Raw genomic sequence first — 22,214 nt, forward strand, 5'->3', positions numbered from 1 at the left:
ACCTTTTCCTTTATAGATCAAAATACATGTGTGGCGGGTGGCGCCAATAGGGACCTATATGGTGGGTGTGTAACACATGGCTCAGGATACATTTTGAAAATATAATCATTTATTAAAAATGTTACAGATTTAAAGAAGGTAGAGAAGAAGAACTGATCATGCAGCTCTGTGGCAATAGGAAAATGCAACATACAATACGTAGTTAAAAACAGTAAGGTATATAAAAGGAGTGGTACTGTAAATGGGAGGTTTGATTTGTAAAGGAAGCACTAAAGGAGATAGGTCTCCAACTGTTGTTGTGTCATTGTAAGAACACTCACATTATAACAGTAATACTGGCTTCTTATGTGCATTCAGATAGCGTGATAGCCTTTTCATTGCATTAGAGAAGGTAGTTACCCCTAACCATTGGTCCAGAGACAGATATTTTGTATTCCTCCTGAGGAAAGAGTTAGGGGAGGGTAAACTGATCCTAGATCTGTAATCTCTGCAAATTAAACCTCAAGTTATCAGGAGAGGGGGCACTTCCTCTTCCTGAGTCGTGGGGACTTGGTTGCCTTAGTGATGGCGTCCATGAGCAACCTAGAGAGGCATTTGGGAGAGTCTTCGGGGGAGGGGGGGCAGCACTGAAGGGAGACAGCAGGGGAGGAGGGGGAGGAAGGCTTCTTTGCAGAACACAGGGTCTTCGACAGCGTCACAAGCTGGAGTCACAGAAATAGAAATAACAAACTCAACAACATCCAAAGACATGCATGTCATAGCTATGAAACAATTATAACAACAGAGGTCTTTAAGTGATGGGAAAGAGAGTTCCTCATCGACCCTCACAACACCATTGATTTAATCTGTTACCGCACCTGTTGACACAGGTTGTCCATTTATCAACGTTACTTGGCGCTGATGTAGACCTATGGTAGGTTTTGCCTTTTTTTCTTTGTATGTGTGGAGGTTATGCTTGGAGGATGTAAGTCATCCTATTCTAGATCTGTGCATATGGCAATGGAGGCTGGTAGAGGTAAACATTTAAGGACAGGCTCGTGGAATGTAACGGAACGGAATGAAGAATGGTTACAATGAGCCCATCCTCCAATTTCTATCCCAAACAGGTTTGTATTGTCCAACTCACTTTTTCCTGTACACATCTAGTTCTCTGGTCTGAAGGCAGGGGGCAGCATTTGCTCACTAAACTCTGGATGGGAAGACCCACAGGGAACCTGAGAGAGAAGAATATATTTTAGTAGATTCACAGGCCTTTTTGACATTGATAATGTCACTGTCATCATAATAAATCAAAGTGGTACCCTGTAGCTAATAACTAGTGTTGCTTGTACAAATGACTGTGGCATAGGTCTGTCAGCTGGAGAGGGGAGTAATAGGGAGAGAAGATCTGGAAAGACCTCTTCATCCCCACTACCCCCCTATACCGTTTTTATACTGTAAATAATAATAATTTAAAAATGTAATAATCATTATTATTATTATGATTTATAAGTAATCCTTCCTTCTTCTAGAATTGTGATTGCCATTTGCCACTGGTCCTAGCATAGATTTGTTTGTTTGTTTGTTTGTTGACGATGATTATGATGATTCACTTACTTCAGACAAATGTACTTGTTAGTCACTTTGGATAAAGGTGTCTGCTAAATGTCAAAAATGTCAATGTTAATGTGTGGGTGGGTGTTGGTTTGGGAAAGCTTGTCAAGCTAGTGCTTGTCAAAAGAGTAAGCAATAAGCAACAGCTGTGCAATTGACACCGTCACTGTCTACTACATGAACTATAGACTTTCTCTACGATTTGGGCTTCTGACTAGCTGTGAGTTCCAAATAAATATGAGACCAGATATTATAAACAAGAATTATGATGAAATACTTAAGAGGAACAGAAAAGGGAGAAATTAAATCTACTGTGTCAGCAGTTTCCTGTAGCAACACCAAATCAACATTCAACACAACTCTCTTTCTCTCTCTTAGTCACACATACACACACACACACACACACACACACACACACACACACACACACACACACACATATCTTAGTCACCAAGCACCTCCCTTACTTCTTCCTGATGATCTTGTGTGTCTCACAGATCTGGCCGAGGGTGGGGGCTTGCGGTGGGGCAGAGGTAGAGAGCAGCTCCCTGTTGTAGCCTGGGTGTGGGGCACGGGCAGAGAAACAGTTGTATCGCTCTTCCCCCTCTCCAATCTCACAACAGGAGAATTGGGGTGAACTCCCATCTTTCTCTTCCTGACAGAACCTGTGTATCACCTCACGCCACTAATGGGGCAGTGGTAAGAGAGAGAGAGAGGGAGAGAGAGAGGAGGGGGGGGACTTATATTAAAAAAATATTTCCCCACAGTCACCTGTTTAGGCATGCAGTGTAAAGCCCATATAATCCGTTCACACCCTTAGACCAAAATTCACAGCATTGTGAGGGTACCACAAGAACAAACATGAGTATATGCACGTGCGCACGGACGCACGCACGCACACACATTTATTACCGCAGAGTCAGCACAGGAGGTCACCTCCTCCTGTCCTTTGCAGCAACGTTTGAGTCCCTTCTCAAGACGGTTGACGGCCTTTGATTGGCGGGCCAGCCAGCCATAGCCAGAGCGTGGCAGGCACTTGGGGACGTAGAGGGGGCGGAGTTTACGTAAGCGGCAGACCAATTGGATGTTGGCAGAGGTGGGGCGTCCAGGGGGGAAGCTAATGTCCGAATTTCGGGGAGTAGCACCCAGAGAGAGCTTTCTCTGCTTCTTTAGGTGGCGTGGGGACAGGCCAGACCTGTCAGACATGGCAATTAGTTCCCATCATCATCATCATCATCCACCCATCAACGCCCCCACCCTGGACTCCTTCAAACTAGCCCTCAAAACCCATCTGTTCTCCAAGGCATTTGGCCCCTAGTTATTGTTTTAGTTTTTGCTTTGTTTGTTTTCTGTTTTGTCTGTCCGTTTTCATCCCCTTGTACAGCGTCCTTGGGTTTTTGAAAGGCGCTATATAAATTAAAGTTATTATTATTATTATTATTATTATTATTATCTTTCACATAGATCATATAGATTGGATTGATGCTAATGAGTGTTGGTGAATAAAGTGAGGCCTCCCTTATCAACCCTCTCCCTCTCTACCCCTCTCTACCCCTCTCTCTCTCTCTCTCTCTCTCTCTCTCTCTCTCTCTCGCTCTCCTTTCTCTGTCTCTCTCCATACCTCTGACAGGTGTTGGGGTTAAAGGTGAAGCCAGGTTCAGGTGGGCTGAGTGACTCTGGGCCCTGGTCGGTCGGCAGGTATGCAGGGTTTGGGGCCTCGTTATGGAAACAGCTCAGCCTGGCCGCTCCCTCTTTCTTGCAGCAGTGGTGATGTCGCGTTTTCACTGAGAACTCGTCCTCACAAAACTGGGACATGGCTCGCTCCCACTGAATGAACAAAAAACAGATTCATATAACGAGACAGAAAGAGAGAGAGAGAGACGGGGGGGGGGGGGGGGAGAAAGACAGATAAAAAAAGAAGGCTCAAGTGTGAAGGTAAACCTTTTGCCTTCAACAGTGAGGCCTGATAAGTGTCTGCCTTGCCCATAGCGATAGGGAACCAGGGCCAAGACCTGTCTGTTGTGTCTGCCTGGGCTCCACTACTCCTGGCTACTATCTTGCATTCTGTTCCTTCCCCTCCTCAGTCCTCATTCCTACTCTTATCTGTGCACAAATAGCTCTGTTTGTAGTACACTCAGTATAATGCTTAGTGCCGTGGGTATTAGGTTCCTGTCACATTGTAATATGCAATAAGATCTTTCTGTGGTTAAAGAGGAGCTGAAGCGGAAAAAAAATCAATTTCCTGTTTCCTGTTGAAAACGGTCAATGTGGCCTCTGTATTGGTGTAACAAGGATAACTTAAACCCAATATTTTCATAGTTCTGTTCTTTTCTTTTTTCTGAAGACAGAGTGCGATTGGCGGTGAATTGTGATGTCCTGATTCATCTGGAGAAATGTTTACGGTTGAGCTTTGGCTGGTTCACCAAACAACACTTCCAAGAAACAAATCTTGTTAAAAAACAATAAAAGGTGGAGGAGGAAAATCCAGTCCAGTGCAGCCTCTCTTTAAGAAGCCCTACTGTTCTCAACTGACCAATCCAGAACTACTACACAAGCCTCTCTTTAAGAAGCCCTACTGTTCTCAACTGACCAATCCAGAACTACTACACAAGCCTCTCTTTAAGAAGCCCTACTGTTCTCAACTGACCAATCCAGAACTACTACACAAGCCTCTCTTTAAGAAGCCCTACTGTTCTCAACTGACCAATCCAGAACTACTACACAAGCCTCTCTTTAAGAAGCCCTACTGTTCTCAACTGACCAATCCAGAACTACTACACAACCGATCAGAGTAGATCAGCAGGACGAGAAACAACTGAACAGCCGAGTAGAATAGGAAACAAGGAGTAAATAACACATCACAAAACAACAAAAAGTACTGTGAAACAATATAACAATATAAACAGTTGGAGAGTATGCCACCAGGGTTGTGGTAAATGTTTATATTATCAATTACGGAGGTGATTAGAAAATTAGAAAAATCTAATTCCAAAGATTTGTATTTTCAATTTACAGTAGAAAATAAATATATAATATATAAATGTAAGAATGCTGACTATTGGAACATAAACCAAGATACTAATATTTTATTTCTATTGAATTAACAATCTGAAAATAAATATCATTTTTTTGAATGATCTAATTGGAATTCAATTGTCTTCCTGAATGGAATTGACCTATGACCTTTGGTTGCCACTCATAGCCACTCACCGCCTGTCTGAGGCAGCACAGTGTGACTGCCTGCTCCTGTGTCCCGTTCGCTCTGCAACACACACTATACCATGACTCGGCACGGTTGACAGCGTCTCCTTGGCGACTCAGGTGGCTAAAGCCGGTCTGGGGGAGGGAGTGGGCTGGGTACCGAGGTCGACGGTTACCAGAGAGACAGATGGCCTGAAGGTTGCTAGGTGAGGGCTGGCCAGGGGGAAAGAGGACGACATGTTTGGGTTTTGGCCTAAACCCGCGGGGCCCAAACGCAGGCCGACCTGAGAGAGTGGGGGGGGGGGGGGGGGACAACGACGACAGGTGAGACATACGGTGAGGAGGTACATTCATGATGTTGTGGCACATGCACACACACATACATACACACACCTCCAGGTACGAAATCTGCATCCAGATCGAAGGTGACATCGATCTGGGACACATCTGAGTCAGCTGCCCTGAAGCCTCCTGGAAAATACAGGTAGTAGAGTATGTCCCAGGATGTTACACAACATTGGACAACATCTTAAGTGTGAAAGCAGGGCCAAGGCATCCACCTTTTTCCCTGAGGGCTTTGAGCAGGTCAGGGTCCAGAGGTGGATGGCTGATCTCTCTCTGCTCCATGTCAGGAAACTCTAAAGCACACACACAAATCAGGGACTGTATGACAGCAGGTCTGTATGTAATCACATCACACTGAACATCCCTAGCCTATACGATGTAAATACATGGTCAGCACCACTTCATATAGGCTAAGTGGCATATTTCGGATGAGAAAAGGAGAGATGTCAAACACTCACCTATGGGTTCCCAAAGTCCGTCGAGATCTACCTCTTTCTGGCTCATATCAGGCTCCAACTGACCAACTCCTAAGACACACACACACGCACATACACACACACACACACACACACACACACACACACACACACAGCACTGTGAGTACACCAGAAAAACAATCATGAGAAAATGCATGCACGCACGCACGCGCACACGCGCACACACACACACACACACACACACACACACACACACACACACACACACACACACACACACACACACACAGTTAACCTTGCAGGATCTCGTCAAAGGTGACCTCGCGCTGCCCCATGTCGGGTCCATCTGGTGGAGATGAGAATGTAAACACAGACAGGCAAACACACGCGCACACACAGACACACACACGCACACACAGACACACACACACACACACACACACACACACACACACACACACACACACACACACACGCGCCTTTGGTTACATAATCCATGTACGCTATTCTGTCTGACCATGCGCAACATGTGGAGCATTTTTTTCCAAAACATAGAACTAGGGGGGAAAAACGAAATAGCCCAAGGGAAATTGAGAAATATAAATAATGGATTTGAAAACATTAAACAAAACATTACTCTCTATACATTTTATTTTAGTTATTTTTGGTTTGAGTTATATACTATGTGGACAAAGTGTAGGTACTTGTCCATCACTCAACTCGATGCTTGAAATGTAGGCCAGAAGAAATAATGATTAATTTCCCTAGCGTGGTGATCATTAATTTATGGGCATAAAAAAGGATGTGCGTAACGGACCAGTGGGCCAAATGGTAAACTGGGGAGGTTAGAAACATAAAGGACAAAAAACAACACAGCTTAAACCATGCAAGTCCGAAACGGCACTAACCTTCAGCAGATGCCGTGCACACGAAAACCAGCAGGAATGCACCCGAGCAGCAGGCAAGAGCCCAAGACCAACCCATTGCGAGTGAGTGCTGACACTTTGGGTGTCCGATGTCTCCGTCTACTTTCCTGTCTTCTCGTTTAGTGGTGAGACAACACAGCCAGCCCCCCTCAGCCAGCCCCCCTCTCCCGTGATCCGAGAAATCGTGCCAAAGCTGTTTGACAGTGACGTCCAGGAAGCGACGTTGTCGGGACAACTAAAACTTCAATCTTTCCCTAGTCCGGCTGTACCAGTTGGAGTGAAATAGCCAGTAGAAAGTAGGCTGAGAGTAACTAGAGGCAGGCTACTGTATGTCAGGGCCACGAACGGGCAAACACACACACTTTATGTTTTTTTTGTGTGATTTAAGAGAGGTGAGGCGCAGAGAGAGAGGGAAAGAGGAGGGAGGGATAAAGTTTTCCGTCATGAGTCATCCCGAGTCCCGACATATCCTCTCTTGTGGAGCAAAGTGATTACAAACGTGGTGTGGATGTCAACTAAGTACAGTGTCTGACGCATGGTGCCCTAATGCACTGCCCTGCTAATTAAGTTGTATTACAGGCTGCATAAGAACAGGCATGTTCTGTTGTGAAGAAAGTGCCTCTGCTTTGAATAACGCAATAAAATGAGCACTGCGCAGAATTGCGTAAAGTGAAACCGTATGGTGAATATAAACCTTGAAAATCATATACCCCCCCTATTTGCAACAACTGTCCCGACCATTGGTTTCATGATATTATCGTGAATTATGGAGGAGAAAGGTAAACATCATAGAGGCGTGTGTGTTGGTAAGATCAAAGCTATGCTCCTCAATTGCATATATCAACCTGCTTTTTGATCCATAACACTGGAAACACCCTGTGCAAAGAAATGCAGCTAAACTGAAAACACCCTGTGCAAAGAAATGCAGCTCTGACCAACACAGTGCCAGTGACCCCAGTGGTTAGAGCAGAAGATTTATTTCTAATGCACGAGACAGCCCACCTTCACTGACACAGCTGCTCTCCTCAGCTGTCACAGTTCTTACACCCCTCACTCTGGAACAACATGCTCTGTGTTCTGTATGTCTTTACGGTTTTATGAGGACACTATACTTCCCTTTTTTACAGCTGTTGAGTGTAACACAGTAGCCTAAATACATCTCTGCTGTTGCCTGGTAATATCACATGGCCACCATGTTGCAATAGTTGATTTTATGGAAGCAAGGCCAAGGTTGCCCTGTGTTTATATTCCAGAAAATGATTATCTCAGAGAGTGAGAAAATGAGTAATGGCCAACTGAAGGATTCCATTGTAGAATTACAGACTGTTCTTCCTCCTGAATTCCCCCTCCCTGCGTCTCTCACCCCTCACCCATCCCTCCCACCCTCTATCCTTCCCTTCTTAAAACTATGGGGACAATACCGTCTTTCAGAAAAGTACATTGAGAGCTACAGTATGTGTCAGATGTTCACACGGTACCATCTGTGTTCACTGTGCTATATGCTCAAAGTGTAGTTATACAGTACTTTCTTATTTTTGATATTTTTGATTTTGAACGGGCACCGAAACACATTCCTGTAAAAAGCTGTTCAATAAGTCTTCTTATTATCTTGTACTCTATTTCTGATGTGAGGTTGGGGCTATGGAATGCAGTAACTTAACAGAGAGCTATGTGTTTGTCCTGGAACAGTCCACACATTCCCCAGGATAGGTCAGAGAGCACAGGATGACAAACAAACAACAAGACTCAGCGAGACCGCAACCTTCACTCTCACTGTCTGTCTATCTGACTATCTCTCTGTCTGCTGACTGGAACCATGGAGGCCATGGGAAGAGCGAGAATAAGATGAAGCAGGATCAGACGATATCAGTGACATCACGAATCTCAAGATTCTTATGCCCATGCAAGTTATGCATTTTCTTGACAGTCTTGTCAACCACTGTCCTATCCCTCTTCATCTGATCCTAGTCTGTAACCACCGAGCAACCTCGGACTGTAAACAAACACTTATAGGTCATCCCAGGGAGGAGAAAGCGTTTGGTCTCCACAGAGCCTTAGTCACTTCCCATGGGAGCTCAATAAACAACATTCTTTGGTAAGCTAACAGTCAAGCCTCGAGCCACAGAGGGCAGCCCTCCCATAGATGCTACATTTCAGCTGGGTCTGAGAGAGAGGCACTGAGGGGGATGGAAGTACCGGGCGGCTGTGGCGCAGGAGGTAAAGCCGGCGTCTAATGAGCACAAGGTCGGCAGATCGGCGGTTTGAACCCCGGCTGGCCACATGCCGAAATGTCCTTGGGCAAGACACTGAGCCCCCCCCCCAAATTGCTCCCAATGTGCGGGGCGGCGCCTTGCATTGCTGCCATTGGTGTGTGAATGGGTGAATGAGAGGCCATTGTAAAGCTCTTTGGAATAAGGTGCTATATAAGTCAGTCCATTTATTTACCAAAGCATGCTCTACACACATACAGACACATAGCCACATGCGTTCACTCCATTCCATTCACACTGAAGAACCACTCTCTGGTTAGCAAGTATGACAACATGTCTTTTGTAATGTATGAACGTATTGTATCGTTTGATACTAAGACTGTAGCACGATGAGTTTGTTAAAACACAAACACAACAAATAACAACAATATTCCTGGTTTCATCATATCAGCAGTTTATTGGAAGCCTTCTCAATAAGTATGACCATATTAACACTTTCGGTTGCAGAAACACAAACAATAAAGCAAGCCATAGATAATGTTGCCAAGATCTTCAGGTTGATACTTTCAAAACCATAGGTCACAACTTCCCAAGTGAAGGAATGGGAATAATGTGCATACTCAACATTTGCTAACGCTGACATATCAAGTTAGTCAGACACATGTTACAGAGCAGCCAACATACAAAAATAGACCCTTTTGTCAAATGTTGATATGAATGTGACAGATTAAATAACAGACTATTTCATGTTACATTGCTGCTTGTGTATGACTCTATTTTAATGCAAGGTGCAGCCTCTTTTTAACGCTCATTACGATACAGACATTATGGTTGGTAAAGTTCTATTCCCACACAGAGGACTATACTGTACTGTACTGTGTGCTTGCTCCTGAACAGAGGGGACACGGGTACAGCTTGGTCACACAGTTGGATGGCTTATATCCAGCACTCATTACTGACACGTTTCAAACAAAAACAGATTTCATATTGTTTCAGATTCAGATTTTGCTGCCGCACAGTGATCTGAACACTCTTGTTTGGACCAGCTAGGAACTAGGAGACAATCCTAACAGCACACCCTGAGTCCAAATAAAACACATTTATCTCAAGGACAAAATATATACTGAATTATTACCACTCTCAAAAAATAAAAATGTGTACAACTTAAAAATAAAACTTTCCAAGCTAAGAAAGTACATACAGTACCTGAACTGTGGTGTAGCATTTTCTATAAAATAATTTCAGCTAATCACTACTGAGATTGCTTTTGTTCTTTTCTGAATTACCAAAAATATATTTATTATGAGCAAGTAAATAGTGAGACCTTCTGTTTATCCTAAATGTGTCATTTCTGTGCAAGTGTCTATGTCTGTGATTGAGTATAATTACTGTGTTAAAGTGTGTGTGTGTGTGTGTGTGTGTGTGTGTGTGTGTGTGTGTGTGTGTGTATGTGTGTATGTGTGTGTATATTCAGTGGGTGGCCAAATGGGGCAGGTCTGACTCAGAGGCAAACAGCTCCTTGTACAGTGGGGGGAAGAGAGAGTGCACCGTGAGAGGGTAACGCTGGCTGAACCAGTGGAGCTTCTCCACATGCAGACTACACAGAGACCGCAACACCTCCATCTTCTGGTAGAGCTGGGAAGAGCACAGAGATATGTGACATTATAGCATCATTCTTCACTCCTGGTTCTGGATTGTGTGTGTGTGTGTGTGTGTGTGTGTGTGTGTATGTGTGTGTGTGTATGTGTATGTGTATGTGTGTGTGTGTGTGTGTGTGTGTGTGTGTGTGTGTATGTGTGTGTATGTGTTACCTTGGGCAGGAGACTGTCCTGGTTGTCTCTGTGTAGAATGTGGCTTAGTCCCAACTCCAAATCCTTCCATGCTCTCTGCACCCTGCCCCTGTCCTCAAGACTCGGACGATCTACAAACAGAGGAAGAGAGAGAAGGGGGGGGGGGGGGGGTGGTTGTCAGTTAGAGTCTTGAATGCAGCAACTCTTACATGTGTGAGTTTGTGTGTGTCTGTACATGCGTGCGAGTGTGTGTGAGAGAGAGAGAGAGAGTCGGGTCTTACCTGGGTTAATAAGCACGAGTGCGCTGAAGAGAGCAATCTGTTGCTCAGTCAGTCTCAGAGCACACAGACTGTGAGAGAACTCAAAGACCGCTGCCATTAGATCACCACACACTGCAACAGGAAAGCCCACAGAGCTAGGGTTAGCCTAATTGTTAACCAGACACCGATGCACTATGTGCTAACACAGCAGTATACAGTAGAATCGTCATGGGGAGAGAGTGCAGTTAGCTTTTTCCTAAGCTTAAACTTGGAGCCAATGGGCAGAGCTAAGATGACCTAGCATTCACTAAACAGTTGTATATGTGTTTTTTAGTTGGGGGGTTTTCTGAGTGGGCCATGGGCCAGATTCGAACCCATGCCAACATGGGCGCTCTGTAGACCGTGGTGCTAGACCACCGGACCACCATGTGTTGTATAAAATAATCCATGTACAAACACAGATAATGTAATAAGAAAGCCATGTCATGACTCATTCCTTACCCAGAGACTTGAAGAGTTCAGTACCAGCAAATTTACCATCGAAAAAGACAGTGCTGTTTTCAGTGTTAAACAACCGGCTCATCCTGACCAGGACCACCTCCATTGATCCTGAGACAGAGAGAGAGAGAGAGAGAGAGAGAGAGAGAGAGAGAGAGAGGGGGGGGGGGGGGGAGAGAGAGAGAGAGAGACAGAGAGAGAGAGAGAGAGAGAGAGAGAGAGAGAGAGAGAGAGAGACAGAGAGAGAGACAGAGAGAGAGGGAGAGAGAGAGAGAGAGAGAGTGAAGGAGGTAAGAGAGGGAGGGAAGGAAGGAGAGAAAGAGAGACAGTGAGAGTGGAAGGACAGACAGACAGAAAGGGGGGAGGGGGACAAGGAATTAAGTTATTCAATCAGGTATTGGTGAACCTGCCCACTCACCAAGACTTTCCATGAGATTGATTCTGTTGTCTGAATGAGAAAACGGTCTAGTTACGGTACAATACAATACACCCACCCACTCCTTTGGTGTTTACACAATGAAATAACCAGGCAGGTGGGAGCATTATGGGAGCATTCTGCAATGCATTATGGGAGCATTCTGCACTGTTTTTACACCAACACAATCATTTCAAATCTCCATTCACTGAGGGGCTAGGAGGAGTTCCTTTCTGACCTGGGCCAAGATATGATCATCCCTCTTATAGACTGTTACAAGTCCCATGTCTGATTGGCTATTCGCAGGTTGATTGACAGTTTTAGCTCACCAGTCTTGAGAAGGGTGATCTGGTCATTCTGGCCAAGTGTTCGGAACCCTGGGATACGTTTGGCGAACTCCACCACGTACTGCACCGCGTCAGTCAATCTGATGGCACAGTGCTGCCACATCTCATCTACTGACTAGAGAGTGAGAGAGAGAGAGAGAGAGAGAGAGAGAGAGAGAGAGAGAGAGAGAGAGAGTGGGAGGGTTGGGGGGGGGGGGGGGGGTCAGTTCCACCATACAGGTTGCCACAACGAATGCACTGTCTACACAGGGAGGATGGGGGAGGATGCGTGTGAGGGAGCGATAGAGAGAATGGGGGGATGATAGAGACGGGAGAGAAAGAGAGAGAGAGAGGGTTATTACCTTGCTCTGATAGGCGTGGATCTCCTCTCTGCTGAACAGCTTCCACCTGAGAGCCTGAAGCTCCTCCACTCTGTACTGACTGGTCTCTCTATGGGACCGGACGATGCTGGCACAGAGCTCCTCTACAACACCACATGACACACACGTTACACACACATTACACACACGTTACACACACATTACACACACATTACACACACATTACATACACATTACACACACATTACACACACATTACATACACGTTACACACACATTACACACACGTTACACACACGTTACACACACGTTACACACACATTACACACACATTACACACATTACATAGACATTACACACACATTACACACACATTACATACACATTACACACATTACATAGACATTACACACACATTACACACACATTACACACACATTACATACACATTAAACACACATTACATAGACATTACACACACATTACATATACATTACACACACATTACACACACTTTACACACACTTTACACACACATTACACACACATTACACACACATTACACACACATTACACACACATTACACACACATTACACACACATTACATACACATTACACACACATTACATACACATTACACACACATTACACACACATTACATACACATTACACACACATTACACACACATTACACACACATTACATACACATTACACACACATTACACACACGTTACACACACATTACACACACATTACACACACATTACACACACATTACACACACATTACACACACATTACACACACATTACACACACATTACATAGACATTACACACACATTACATACACATTACACACACATTACACACACATTACATACACATTACATACACATTACACACACATTACACACACATTACACACACATTACACACACATTACATACACATTACACACACATTACACACACATTACACACACATTACATACACATTACATACACATTACACACACATTACACACACATTACACACACATTACATACACATTACACACACATTACACACATTACACACACATTACACACACATTACACACACTTTACACACACATTACACACACATTACACACACATTACACACACATTACACACACATTACACACACATTACACACACATTACACACACATTACATAGACATTACACACACATTACATACACATTACACACACATTACACACACATTACATACACATTACATACACATTACACACACATTACACACACATTACACACACATTACACACACATTACATACACATTACACACACATTACACACACATTACACACACATTACATACACATTACATACACATTACATACACATTACATACACCCATGTAATTACTGTACCACCCAAACCAGCCTCTCACCAATGTGTAGCAGAGAGGGAGGATAGGGGCTGAAAGGATCCATCTCCAATCTGGGCATGCCCAGTGCTGCCTGGTCAGGGGAGGGCTGCCGGGAGTCAAACCCTGAGAGAGAGGGAGAGGGAGAGAGAGAGAGAGAGAGTTTGGGACAGAGAAATGGGATAGCAGTATCTTAATATAGTTTAGAAACAAGTGTATGTGTCAGTGAGCGAGAGCGAGAGCGCACATGCGTGTGTGCGTGTGTGTGTGTGTGTGTGTGTGTGTGTGTGTATGCGCATGTATGTGTGTGTCCTCCCTCACCTCTCCCGTCTGAGTGTCCACTGCTGTCCCCTCTCCCCTGGGAGCTGTGTGTGTGTGTGTGTGTGTGTGTGTATGCGCATGTATGTGTGTGTCCTCCCTCACCTCTCCCGTCTGAGTGTCCACTGCTGTCCCCTCTCCCCTGGGAGCTGAGCACCGGAGAGAGACAGGAGCGATAAGCCAAGCCGACCACCTGGGACTCGGCCGGGGAGCACACCAGATAAGGATGCACGTCCGTGGGGCAGGTCAGCCGCTCGGCCTCCCCCCCGTGGAAGGAGTAGGCCGAGACCATGGGCTGGAGCTGGTGGGGCGAGCGGTCTCTGCGGGCCTTGTTGTGGTAGGGCAGAGCGGAGGGTTGGACCTCTCCTTGGAGCCGCTGCTGCTGCCGGTGTCTCTCCACTTCGGCGAAAAGAGCGTCCCGCTGGCGCTTCGACATGCGCCCGAACTTCACCGCTTCACCGACGAAGGAAGGAAGGAAGAAACGAATACGCAGTCACGAGTGTGTAACAGTGTTTGTGTTGGACTCTCTATAGTAGAATCCACCTGTTCTGTGTGTGTGTGTGTGTGTGTGTGTGTGTGTCTCACCATCTCGACTCATGCCCTGAGCCACACATTTCTGCAGACGGCAGTGTTGGCAGCGGTTGCGGCTGGCACGGTCTATCGGGCAGTTGCTCTGTCTGGAGCAGGAGTAGGACACAGTAGGCAGCTGGCTCCGCCGGAAAAATCCCTGAGGTGGGGTGAGAAGGAGGAGGAAGGGGGAAGTGGACGAAAGAGAAACGTCGACTCAAACTTGAACAACTCTTCAGGTTGGTTTTCTTTAAATAAAATGAAATAATAATGATTTGGGCAAAGTTGACTTTATTTTGCATGTCATCATTACTAATCTGTTTCATGTCTCTACTTTGCCAGTGTGAACTATGTGAGTGTGTGTGTGTGTGTGTGTGTGTGTGTGTGTGTGTGTGTGTGTGTGTGTGTGTGTGTGTGTGTGTGTGTGTGTGTGTGTGTGTGTGTGTGCGTGCTGTCTCACCTTGCAGCCCTCACAGGTAATGACTCCATAGTGCACTCCTGAAGACTTATCACCACAGATCTTACAGGGGATCACCTCAATCTGAGCTAAACAAACACAAACAGACAGACAGTGACTTAGACATAACACACACCAATCCTATCACAACAGATTTGACAGGCATCAGTCAAGAAGCTGACTGCTATGGTCAGCAGGGGGCAGTGCTGCTGAGCCTATATTTACCAGTGTGTGTTCATCAGTATGTGTACACATGAGAGAGTGTAAGCGACACACAGACACGCACGCACACAAAGGTTCACACAATATTTGTAACAAGACAGAGTACACATAACCTTGCAAGACAGCGGTTGAAAGATGAAGAAAAAGAAGAAGAAAAGAAGGAAAATGTAAAAAGTCAAGACTGAACATGAAGAGGAATATTTTTGAACAGACAGTTGGAAAAAGAGAAATTGGTTGATCTGTATGTGACCCTCTGTCAGTGTGTGTATGTGAATGTGTGTGTGTGTGTGTGTGTGTGTGTGTGTGTGTGTGTGTGTGTGTGTGTGTGTGTGTGTGTGTTCAGTGGGTTTTTCTGTAAATATAACCTGTTGACTTCATGGAAACTGACTGATAGAATGTGGCTGTGTGGTGATGAGGTTTAAACTATCATATACTGTAGGTTTAACCTTAAGGTTTTAACCCTTCATAGATCAATAGCTCTCGTCATGACAACATCCAGTATGAATGGTTGAACACACACACAAATTAAAACTAATTATAATAACACTTTTGTCATAGTTCTCACAACAACAGAACAACTTTAAAAAGTTCTATTAATAACCTTCATAGCTTCTTCTATAAAGGTGCTGTATGCAACAATTTTGTGATCATTTAAACGTCAATGTTTTCAACCTACAACAGAAGAGTAAAAGAGCCATTGATGAAACAGAAAAGATGCTTCCGTTTCTGTACTTTGTGAGGGTGGCCAGATTTGACAAGCATATTTGTGTTCCTTTTCTTCTTCAGATCAATATTTGGGTTATTGTTGCATACAGCACCTTTTTGTGTGTTTCTGTAGTAGTTAAATTATGTCGTTGTTACTGGTGTAGTGCACAGTGGCTACAATAACATGAACAAAATCATAATTTACGTTTTTCCCCTAACAGCCATCAAACCTCTGAAGAAAAATGAACATGTTTTTTTTCCTCTCAGATATTTTTTTACATTCATAAGAAATGAACAGAATAACTTCAAATACAAAGACAAGAGAAGCGACAGAAGAGGGGGAATATTTGCAAATGGAGAGAGGAGGAGGATGTGAAGGTGTCAACCTCAGAGCTTTTTAAGTGGTAAACTGGCTTCTCTTTCGGTCTGACTATCCCTCTTTCATGTCACCTCTCTCTCTTCATCCCTCTCTCTATCTCGCTCATAAAGGACAGAGCTGCCAGTAATACACTCTTTCATTCATCATTGCCAGGAATGCCCGTCCTCCCTCTCCCCTCCTCCCCCATCCCCCCATTCTCTCTCCTCCTTCCCCCCCCTCTCCACTTAAGGTGGTTCTACTTCTCAATCATCTCCCCTCCTCCATGTACTTCAATCTCATCCCTCTATCTTTTCCTCCTTCAGTCGAGAGAGTTTTGCGATTTAATTGTTACATGTTAAGGTGTTTGTGTGATTGTGTGTGTGTGTGTGTTTGCTTTTGTCACTGTGTCACCTTTGTGTGTCTATGTGTGTGTCAGTGTGTCAGTGTGTGCCCTCATTTTTGGTGCCACAGGAATCTCCCAGAGGCACTTGAGGAGGGCGGTCTGTGGTAAAATGCTTGAAGTGATAAATACTACACACCACACTACACTACACAACTACACAGTATCTGATAATAGTCAGACCTGCTATTATAGATATTATTATACTGACTGACTTAAATAATGTATTGTATGTTGTATTGTATGTTGCAGTACTCAAGTTGTAAAGGAAAATCAGGGGGGATGGTGGATTTCATCATATGGGGACAATTTTAGCATCCTCACAGCGTCAGTGACTTGGTAAAAATGTCATCGCATGTGTGTGTGCCCTCTTGCCCACAGTATTTTACTCAATATGCGTAAAACTAAATGTTGAAATAGCAGTAATACCACATTCATTGATAAAAACACATGGGGTTTGGCAGTTTTAGAAGGGGGATGATTTTGAACGTTTTTATTTCAGGGGGGACGCCATCCCCCCTCATCCCCCCTCAACTTGAGTGTTGGTATATTGTGAGTGAAAAGGTAATACTATTGTTACCAATGGGGAAATTAGTATTGAAAGAGTGAGAAAGACGTAGAGAGGGGAGTGAGGGAAGGAGAGAGAGAGAGAGAACATCAGTGGTCTCTGTTTTTTTGCTCTTTCAGTTCTGATTCTCAACCTCAAACAACAGGAAACCATCCTGACCCACAACCTTTCACTGTTCAAACACACACGCACACACACACACACACACACATACATTTTACATTAGCATTTTACCATTTTGCAAACGCTTTTATCCAAAGCGTCTTACAATTAGTAAGTCGTCGTCCCCCTCCCCCCACACACACACCTGTTAGCACAGTAATATACTCAATCACAGACACTTGCACACAAAGTAGGCTACTAATTCATAGGCCTCTTATAGGCCTTGAACGATTCTCTCTGTGTATCCTTTTATTTTCTTATCTCTACCCACAGACCTATACAGACCTATACAGACCTATACAGACCTATACAGACAGAGACCTTTACAAAGGCCCTGAGGCTTTAACTTCTATGGCAATAGAATATTATTCTAAGTAAAAAGCCTACAGCAAAACATGCAATATTCATGTACAGTGCCACCTGTTCCAGTAGGATTTTTACCTATTATGGATTTACCTGATTTACGTAGGTCCTCTTTGAGCTCATGTAAACAAATTATGTGGAATAAAACGCATTTTCCAAAGATAAGATAAGATGTGACAGTACTTTATCTATAGCTCGTAGTAATACACATTAGTTTACAAAAGTTGACATGAGAGAGAAAAGCACATGGGGCTTTCCATATGCCAGGTAAGCAGAATGGTCATACGAGATGTCATAGTTGCACCGTAGGATTATAACTATGTCTTTTGTTCCGAGAGATCTGTGACATCTACAACCATATCTCTGCTGTTACACACGTCTCTCCTCCAGACAAGCCTATCTATCTCAGATATGTCTAGATAAGGGCAACAGATCAAACCTTATCTCACCTCAATCTCACCCTCTGTATGGGTAGAGGCAGGCTGTACAACATTCACTAAGATTTGCAGAGTGGGTATTACTTGTATATGTGTATTGTGATGTTGAAAACTGTCTGTCACTCTGTTGTTTGTATATATTTTAACATGCTAATGATACAGGTAAGACAGTAAGACTAGTGGTGATATTGTTGTAGCAGATGGAGCGGTGGATGGCAGTAATGGAAATACTCAGGTGTTTGGAAGGTACACTAGAATACAACATCTCCTCCCACGCTTCCGCCTGACAACTCGTCATGGGCCTGTTATACTGCAATGCAATTGGACGTCAGACACACTTTCAACCAGCAGAACTTGGGCTGTGACCATCGTCAACATGATCATTCTCAGCAAAAAACGAAATCAATCAAAAATCCTAAAGCCTATGACATTATGCACCAGCTCCATGTCAGCTATAGGACTGCAGAGTCACTACCTATCTTCCACCGTAGACTGAAGACCCATGTCTTCAGGCTACACCTTAACTCTCCCTCCTGAAACCATCCCCTCTACCCCTCTGTACAGTTTCTCTACTGTAGAAATAAAAAATGTAAAAATGATTCTTCCTTCTTCTAGCATTGACTGCCAATGGCCCCTGGCCCGAGCATAGATTACTTTTTCTTGCGATGACTGATGGAAGTGTATGCTACCTTGGGCAAGTTCCAAAAGTATGTGTTTGAGGTTCTATAATCCTGGATAACAAAGGATTACAAGGCTATCTTTATAAAAAACCAAATCTTACAGACAGTCCCTGACTGTGGCAGTTACAGACCAGGCTGGAACATTAGTCCAAAAGATTGATCGCTTCGCTCTCATGTTCTTTTAATAATAAAAAAGCACTTTCCATTCAACTTCCATTGTCTTACTAAGAGTAGTTAAATATCTCTCACACATCAGCAGCTGGTGTCATTCTTCAGCATCTTTCCTTAGTCTCGATCTAAAATCCCCACGTCAGCATTCTGCATTTTGCACTATAAACTATAAACGGACAAAAAACCTCAACTTTCCTCCGCCGGAAACCTACCACAAACACACGCACACACTCACTCTAAAGGAAGAGCAGCTAAGGGGGGTAAAGTTATCCCTCAGGTAAAAATCTTGTGCAATCAAAAAAAGATACATTTATAAATATATCAAGTTTGCACATTTCAGTTGGAACAGTTTTCAAATGAAAATAAATGTAGTAAAACATCTTAATTCATAACGTTGGCATAAGGTCATTGTCAGGTTATCCGTTGAGATTTGGTTTAACATAACATCATGATATGAATAAATATGATCTATTAGATATTTCATGAACAGTATTTTGAAAATATAAGCACAGTCAGAACGTATTTAGACACTTATTTTGATCAGGAAAATGTGTGCAATATACATCAAAATATGTTTGAAACAAGGTGACGACTATGTGAGTAGTTGACCTTTACTTGATGGTATATTTCAGCAATGTCTTTTTAATGATTCAGCTTTGAAAAAGCTTTGATATGTAAGATTAAAAAAGAGACACATTTAATTTAATAGAATGTAATTATATAAAATGTAATTCAACTGTTTAAATTAAAGAACATGAACATTTAGAATATATGCACATTTCCTACATTTATTTCTGGTAGGTGTTTGTGCGGTGACACTGACGATCAATATGTAGAGTCTTCTAGATTGTAAAATGGCTGCTGCATATAATGCTTACTGCTTTACTGTACATGATCGATTACTATTGACAAATAATGAATAAACTACAGTGGCTACAGTACATAAAACACAGTAACAGTCATAAAAAATACGGACTCCACTTTATCCAAAGCATGAAGACAGAACTGATGATGAAAGAAAATAATTGTCAGAAAATAATTTAACCTGTGAAGCAAGCTCTGTTAACTAACTTAACTTTGCGTTGGCAGGAAAGTATAAACGGCAAGCACCTACAAAAACAATGTACTCTACTTTCTCACTGATCTACCAAACAAAAGACGCAATTATCACAGAGGCCCTGATAAACAATACCCATATAAAGTAACAGACACCTCTTTTACCGTCAGCTTATCAAGAACTATTTGGGAACAGACAATGTTCAAAAGCATTTGAAATGCTGTGAGTGAAACAGAAAAACTGTGGGAATCGAGTGTTTCCTTTGATTTGTCATATTTCGGGGGTGAATGTGTGATTTCTGATTTTGGTGTCGACTCTTTGAAGTCAAGCAAAGTGCTTTGGGTAGGAGTATGTGTGCATCCAGAAACAAAAGGAAAAACTGTTTGAAGAGAAAGCACGTAAACCTAGACAGGAATACCCCCCAAAACACCAGCAGAGTAGGCTACTGTACTACTGTGAACACTGCCTCATTCAAGTTCCCATCACCAGGATAACCTGTTTTCATTGCCAGTACTGAATGAAAGATAGCGTCATTGTATTGATCATTGGATTGATCAATCAATTTGGGTCAATCTGGAACTAGTTTGGACTGAAGCCTTTCCTAACCCTAGCTCATAGCATTTAGAATCCCATGAATGCAATATATGTATTTGCAGTACCACAGTATAGTATGATGGTATATTTAGTGACAAAGCAGACACAGGTGATTATATCTCACTCTACCCCACCCCAACACCCCAGAAAACACACATGCACCACATGCACACACGCAAACACGCAAACACGCAAACACACACACACACACACAGACACACACACTCACACACACGCACACACACACACACACACACACACACACACACACACGAGAGTTATCACCTAGGCCAGGCAGCTGTGTTTCTGTGTGTGTGTGTAGTGGTGCCAGTATCAATGCATCCAAAAACTGGTGCAGGGAGGGAATGCTTGAGGCAACAGGGTTTCTCCTCTCCATACATGGAACACGTATCTCACCATGTACACACAATTCAATTCAATCAAATGGCATGATGTATGATGATAATCTCTCACGCATCTCAAGCACTGGATTCATAATGTAGTAACACTTCAATCAAATGGCATGATGTATGATGTATGATGATAATCTCTTACGCATCTCAAACACTGGATTAATAACGTAGTAACACTCCAACCTCCCTAAATACATCATTTCAATTACACTATTTAGCAGACACTTTTATCCAAAGCAATTTACAATTAATTTGAGATTACATGGACAGATCTTCCTGGAGTAATTTAGGGCTAAGTGCTTTACTCAAGGGCACAATCAGTGGTGGTGTTCCCAGGTGGGATTTGAACTCATGACCTTCTGATCACCAACCCAACACTCTATCCACTAGGCCAGGCGACCACTACCCCACAAATAATATTAAGCAGTTAAAAAAAAACGATTGGCTACAGTGGAGTACAGTTTAAAAACAGCCTAACAATTTCAGAGATAGAGAGTTTCAGAGATAGAACCGCTTTTGAAACTGTCAGCTGGGGGAAATTAGAAAATCATCAAAGAATTGTCTTGTGCTGATAATACATAATCTTTATTTCTGTGGCAACTGATAATACCACAGTTCATTGTATCAGATCGCAGACTTTTTTGCGAGAGTGCGTTAGGAAGCATTGAAATATTCTGTTTATGATTCCCGAAACATTGAAAAAAGCAGGTAAGATGGAAAGTCATTTCAGAACATTGTCCAACCACAAAGATGACACATAGATTTCAATGCGCTCTCTGGCTAACCAGTGAGACTCTTTGGAGATTGTCAATTTGGTTTTCAAAAACCAGTAAAAAAAACAATAACACTTCAAATTCTAGTCTTCAAATGTTTGTCTGCTATCTACTGACTCACTATTGTCATTATTACACAGATTTGTACAACTATAACCATACACTAAATACTCAATGGTCAATAGCTGCACAACATATACCGGTTCTTTTT

The 22,214-nt window shown here is 43.3% G+C and overlaps 2 protein-coding genes across 6 annotated transcripts in view; both read right to left on the minus strand.

Annotated features, from left to right (window-relative positions):
- Positions 1 to 100: 100 nt before the first annotated feature.
- On the minus strand, positions 101 to 6,604 carry ecm1b (extracellular matrix protein 1b). 4 transcript variants are annotated; one of them, XM_080540356.1, is made up of 11 exons: positions 6,485 to 6,588; positions 5,872 to 5,922; positions 5,598 to 5,666; positions 5,355 to 5,432; positions 5,188 to 5,265; positions 4,804 to 5,078; positions 3,215 to 3,420; positions 2,506 to 2,788; positions 2,061 to 2,278; positions 1,127 to 1,214; positions 101 to 701 (listed from the first exon to the last, which is right to left on the minus strand). In XM_080540356.1, exons 1-11 carry the CDS (start codon positions 6,558 to 6,560, stop codon positions 510 to 512), a joined length of 1,614 nt encoding a protein of 537 aa, XP_080396482.1. In that variant the 5' UTR covers positions 6,561 to 6,588; the 3' UTR covers positions 101 to 509. The 4 variants fall into 4 exon arrangements, with proteins under 4 accessions (XP_080396482.1, XP_080396483.1, XP_080396484.1 ...); XM_080540357.1 differs by lacking the exon at positions 5,872 to 5,922 and having other exon boundaries at positions 6,485 to 6,600; XM_080540358.1 differs by lacking the exon at positions 5,872 to 5,922 and having other exon boundaries at positions 5,598 to 5,663; positions 6,485 to 6,598.
- A 2,563-nt stretch (positions 6,605 to 9,167) lies between these two features.
- Positions 9,168 to 22,214, minus strand: part of rorc (RAR-related orphan receptor C) — a 20,297-nt gene continuing 7,250 nt past the window's right edge. For both annotated transcript variants that reach the window (XM_080540375.1, XM_080540374.1), the window contains 10 exons: positions 15,104 to 15,189; positions 14,662 to 14,803; positions 14,182 to 14,529; positions 13,783 to 13,884; positions 12,364 to 12,485; positions 12,005 to 12,137; positions 11,264 to 11,371; positions 10,784 to 10,894; positions 10,524 to 10,633; positions 9,168 to 10,347 (listed from right to left, as the gene is read on the minus strand). In XM_080540375.1, coding sequence (XP_080396501.1) covers positions 10,183 to 10,347; positions 10,524 to 10,633; positions 10,784 to 10,894; positions 11,264 to 11,371; positions 12,005 to 12,137; positions 12,364 to 12,485; positions 13,783 to 13,884; positions 14,182 to 14,529; positions 14,662 to 14,803; positions 15,104 to 15,189 — 1,427 coding nt within the window. In that variant the 3' untranslated portion in view covers positions 9,168 to 10,182. The remainder of the gene's footprint in view (positions 10,348 to 10,523; positions 10,634 to 10,783; positions 10,895 to 11,263; positions 11,372 to 12,004; positions 12,138 to 12,363; positions 12,486 to 13,782; positions 13,885 to 14,181; positions 14,530 to 14,661; positions 14,804 to 15,103; positions 15,190 to 22,214) is intronic.

The sequence above is a fragment of the Nansenia antarctica genome, assembly GCF_963989245.1.
Source record: "Nansenia antarctica genome assembly, chromosome: 10".
Classification (NCBI taxonomy): domain Eukaryota; kingdom Metazoa; phylum Chordata; class Actinopteri; order Argentiniformes; family Microstomatidae; genus Nansenia; species Nansenia antarctica.